This window comes from Octopus bimaculoides, chromosome 5, assembly GCF_001194135.2.
Source record: "Octopus bimaculoides isolate UCB-OBI-ISO-001 chromosome 5, ASM119413v2, whole genome shotgun sequence".
Lineage (NCBI taxonomy): Eukaryota > Metazoa > Mollusca > Cephalopoda > Octopoda > Octopodidae > Octopus > Octopus bimaculoides.
In genome coordinates, this window is record NC_068985.1 from 7589363 (window position 1) to 7594899 (window position 5537).

The 5537-nt window shown below is 41.4% G+C and overlaps 1 protein-coding gene across 1 annotated transcript in view; it reads left to right on the forward strand.

Moving 5' to 3' along the window:
• The first annotated feature begins 2690 nt into the window (after positions 1-2690).
• The window catches only part of LOC106868707 (coiled-coil-helix-coiled-coil-helix domain-containing protein 1), a 15212-nt gene continuing 12365 nt past the window's right edge, over positions 2691-5537 (forward strand). Inside the window, exon 1 of the mRNA XM_014914094.2 lies at positions 2691-3027. Within this exon, the coding sequence (XP_014769580.1) occupies positions 2880-3027 (148 nt within the window). The 5' untranslated portion in view covers positions 2691-2879. The remainder of the gene's footprint in view (positions 3028-5537) is intronic.

Here is a 5537-nt window from a genome sequence, read left to right on the forward strand (position 1 = left end):
CTAAAACCAAAATCCTAATAAGTAGGAAGGTAGATAAAACACAAACCCCTTCAGGTAGATAGCCCTGCTCAGTATGTAGAAAAGGAGTAGGTAGTAACTCTATAAGATGTACCCGGTGCAAGCTATGGACACATAAGAGGTGCAGCAACATCAAAGGCAGGTTAACTAGCAAGTTAGTTTTTGTTTGTGGCAGATGTTCAGGTGCAATAAAGACTGCAAACAAACAGGAAACAACTTCTATCTCATTCCAGGGTGAAAAACTAGAGGTAGTCGATAGCTTCCGCTATCAAACCCAGTACGCAACTAGTACTTAATAAGTCGACTCCAAAAGGATGAAAGGCGAAATTTGAACTCGGAACGTAAGAACGGGCGAAATATCGCTAAGCATTTCGTCCGGCAAGTTAATGTTTCTGCCAGCTCACCACCTTTCAAGCACAGCACATTGCCAAAGGACAAGAAACAGTCACCAAAGAATCGAGTAACCACACGCATGGGTAGAACAATTAAAATGCCTTCCCGTGTCCAGTGACAAGGAACTATGTAGGGTAGGATTCGTGACAGACGAACTGTAGACAGAAACTTCGCAGTGGACGAGCTAGGAAGTTAGCCAGCAGCAAAACAAAAGGGACTTCCGGTAGGAGAAGGAAAACAAGTGAGTGTGAAACGAATCTGAGTGAACTAAACAGAAATAACACTGACGACTTCAGCCCTGATGTACGTAAAGTAATAAACCTTTGATAAATGTATTCTCGTCTCCACTAGTTTGCGTATAGCTTAACTAAGCTATAAGGTAGTAAATAGCTTCCGTTATCTAGGTGACCAATTTAGTAGCGAAGGTGGATGCTCCAAGAGCCTAGCCGTGAGAATAAGAATTGGCTGGGCAAAGTTCAGAGAGCTCCTACCTCTGCTGGCAACAAAGGCTTCTCCCTCGGAGTGAAAGGTAGATTGTATGATACCTGTGCACGAACGACTTTGATACACGGCAGTGAAACAGGGGCTGTGACAGCCGAGGACATGCGTAGGCTTGAAAGAAATGAAGCCAGTATGCTTCACTGGATGTGCAATGTCAGTTTGAATGTACGACAGAGTGTAAGCATTTTGAGAGAAAAGTTGAGCATAAGAGGCATCAGATGTGGTGTGCAAGAGAGATGACCGTGCTTGTATGGTCATGTGATGCGTATGGACGAGGACAGCTGTGTAAAGAAGTGCCGATTTCTAACAGGGGAGGAAACCTATGGAAGGGGTTGACCCAGGAACACATAGGACGAGTTGGTGAAGCATGATCTTTGAACGTTGGGCCTTACAGAGGCAATTGCTCGTGACTGAGACCTTTGGCGATAAGCTATGCTTAAGAGACTTGTCAAGCCAGTGAAATCATAGTCGTGGCCGATGCTGGTGTCACGTAATTTGCACGTAAAAAGCTCCTTTCAAGCGCTGGGCCTCACGGAGGCAAAGTGGCTGATGCCAGTGACACGTGAAAAGTTCCTTTCGAGTTTTGGGCTTCAGGGAGGCAATGACGAATGATCGAGACCTTGGCATTATGTCGTGCTAAGAAGACCCACAAAGCTAAGTAAAATAGTAGTTGTGACAGATACTGGTGTCACGCAAATGGCACTCCTGCTGATGGCATGTAGAAGCACCCATTATACTCTCAGGGTGGTTAGCATTAGGAAGAGCATCCGGTCGTAGAAAACCATGCCAAATTAGACTACAGTCTGGTGTAGCCTTCCAGCTTGCCAGTCATAGCCAGACCGTCCAACCCATGCCAGCAGGAACAACAGACGTTAAATGATGATATATATATATATATATATATATATATATATATCTTTTATATGTTTCAGCCTTGAGGTTGCGGCCATGCAGATATATATATGTGTGTGTGTGTGTATTAATTTCTGTTGGTGTGTATATATTCGTTTATCCAAAGTCCAAAAATAAAAATGGAAAAAGAGGAACAAGGAAAGTAAAACAAAAAATGTAAAAACAAACAAAAAAAAAAATGTGGCGCAGGAGCGGCTGTGTGGAAAGAAGCTCGCTTCCCAAACACATGGTTCCGGGTTCAGTCCCACTGCATGGTGCCTTGGGCAAGAGTCTTCTACTATAGCCTCGGGCCGACCAAAGCCTTGTGATTGGATTTGGTTGTCGGAAACTGAAAGAAGCCCGTCGTATATATATAGATGTATGTTTGTTTGTGTGTCTGTGTTTGTCCCCCGCCATCGCTTGACAACCGATGCTGGTGTGTTTACGTCCCCATAACTTAGCGATTCGGTAATAGCATAAAAATTTACCAAAAAAACATCAGTTCAACACAAGTTCGTTTCAGTTATTTTTAAAGCATAGTTTTAAATAAATGGCAGGATTTCAGATGACATTCTTTTGAAATTCTTTGTTAAAACAATGTCTTCGAATCTGTTGCCTGACTTTGAAGAATTTCCGCGGATGACGCGAATACAGAGTTATTTCCCTTAGATTGAAAACTTTTCGAGTAGCTTCTCTTTAATTACCATAAAGTGTTTAGTGTCGTACTTTTGTGAAATCAATTGAACACATTTGATTTTCAAGAAACTTATTAAAGTGCTATAATAAATATATATAAAGCATGGTATCGACAAAATTAGAAAACTTTCAATAATTTAACTGAACTCTATAATTTGCAAACACAAATGTATCTGTGTTTATATTGTGTAACTACGGTAATCGGAAATAGGTTTGAAGGTTGAAGCTTTTAAGCATGCTGTCTCTTGGAACTGAACCATCGTCTTCTTCATAATCTTGTCTGTGGTTTAGTCTGGGTTATATCCTACTTTAGGGGGAACTTCTGAGTGGTGTCTCGACCTGGTAGAAATAGCAATCACAACAACAGAATCGATCTTCAAATGACGAGGCTTACAGAAGTATTAAATCGTGGCCGACGACCCGGTTACCATGGGAAATTCACCAATTACAAAGAAGTGTTTCCCTATAAAATGCCTTTGCCTCCGATCCTTAAAGACAGTGTATCGAATAAGAAAGACAAATCCAAAGGTAAGATCTTTATTTAGACTCTCGTATCATAATTATGTCGAGAATCGCTTCTCTGAGTTCCTTCTTCCAGGAATAAAGCTGATCGAAGTATTGATGTCTCATATGCTTGTGTCAGTCATTGGACTGCGGTCACACTGGGGCATAGTCTGAAAGGGTTGTTTTTAGTTGAACAAATCGACCCCAAGACTTTACTGTTAGTACATCTTTTGCCGAACCAGTTGTCATGTGTTGGTGGGGGATAAACTCAGACACAAAGGGGTTGGGTTACGTCTCCGCCATGTACGCCGATAGATGCATATACACATACGACGGGCTTCTTTCAGTTTCCGTTTACCAAAGGTTAATATATAGCCGGGTGTGGATCTATATATTAACCCCAAATTTACTCACAAGGCTTTGATCGACCCGTGACTATTGTAGAAGTCATTTGCCCAATACGCCACGCATTGGGATTGTACCCGGAACAATGTTTACTCTCTAAAGATGAGGTCAATAGTTTGGAATATTATTATCATGTATGTAACTCGCCTCAATCATTAAATCATATTGGCTAATTAAACAGCCGCTAATTATTTAAACACACGTGAGCATGCCTACAAAGTCAGAAAAAGCACAGCTCCCATGACTTTTGGAAACATTTTTTCACACTCAGAGTTACTGAAGCACGGAACAAACTACCTGCATCAGTTGTTAGCTGCCAAGACATTGCATCCTTTAAAACCTCCATGCTTCCTGAAATTCGCCAACACTACACCTGATATCCCCCACCTCCATACGCATGCATACCTGTATATCATGACTCATACGCCGTTTACTTTCCTGACTTTTGTACATAATTCTATGTACTATACATACACCTGAGCACGATATACAATAATTTCATTATTATTATTATTATTATTAAGACCTGTTTGGAAAGGCAGCCTTTGACTTTTTCTGTCCAAAATGATTTTTACTACCCAATATTTACTTACTATTAATTATAGTTTTATGTGATGAGCTTGAAGAGCATATGTTCCAATAAATAAATATATGTATGTATATACAAGGTGGTATCGTAAAATTTCAGGTCTAGTCATGTTTAATAAAAAATAACTTATTTATCTAAGTTTTAACATCCTCTCCCTCGTTTTGTTCACCTTGCACAGCAATGCTCCAGTCGCAGCATTGTTGGAATCCGGCCTTGAAGTTGAGCACTTTCTGTGATTTGCTCTGGATCCTGACAACGGTGTTAAAATGGCCACCTTTGAGCTACATTTTCGTCTTGGCGAACAGGTGAAAGTCCGCAGGCAAATTGGGCAGGTGCAGAAGGGATACCATGTTGTTTTTGACAAGAAACTCACAGGCAAAGAGAGCTCTGGGACAGGGTGCATTGTTGTCTTCATGGAATCCGATTCTTTGCACCCCACAGATTCAGTCACTTTCACCAAACGTCCTCCTTCAAACAATTCAAAACATCACAACAGAACTCTTCTCGATTGACAGTCTGGCCCTGGGGGTTGAATAGAACTCTTGATTGACAGTCTGGCCCTGGGGGTTGAATTCTCGATGCACAATACCACAGATGTCGAAAAAAAAAAACTGATGAGCTTGCTCTTGATTGAGTTACAGCTCTGTCATGTCTTCTTCAGTGATGGAGATGAAAGCCTCTTCCATTGTGATGATTGCTGCTTCATCACCTTAAGCTTGCCGAAGCATGCTCAATGTCTCTGTAGCAGACCTCTCATGTTTAATGCAAAATTTCATGTTGGCTCTTTGATCCAACTTCCTGTCCATGACAGAATCGCAGACTACAGCATACAAGCGATCACAAAAACACCGATTTCACAACTTGCAAAGTAAACACATCGATGTCATTCAGCAGACTGAATCATGAGGGTCACTGCTGGCACTCTCTGCACATGCAACCATGTGCTGCCATCTGTTGGCATGCTACAGAACTATTCCAGGTACTTTTTGATACCACCTCATATGTGTATGTGTGTGTCTGTGTATTTGTTTGTCTCCACCATACTGCTTGAAAGCAGGTGTTGGTTTGCTTACATCCCTGTAGCTTAGTGTTTTGGCCAAAAGAGATCAATAGAATAAATAGCAGACAAAAAAAAAACAAAGTAAGTGTTGGGGTTGATTTGTTCAACTAAACACTTCAAGATGGCACCCCAGCATGGCTGTAGTCATCATCATCATTTAACATCCGTTTTCCATGTTGGCATGCATTGATTCTCTTGACATATTTCTTAACTTTTGTTTTTTTACTTTTTTTTATTAATGACCACATCATAGCTCTCTTATCATCATCATCATCATCATCATCGTTTAACGTCAGCTTTCCATGCTAGCATGGGTTGGACGATTTGACTGAGGACTGGTGAAACCGGATGGCAACACCAGGCTCCAGTCTAATTTGGCAGAGTTTCTACAGCTGGATGCCCTTCCTAACGCCAACCACTCAGAGAGTGTAGTGGGTGCTTTTACGTGTCACCCGCACGAAAACGGCCACGCTCGAAATG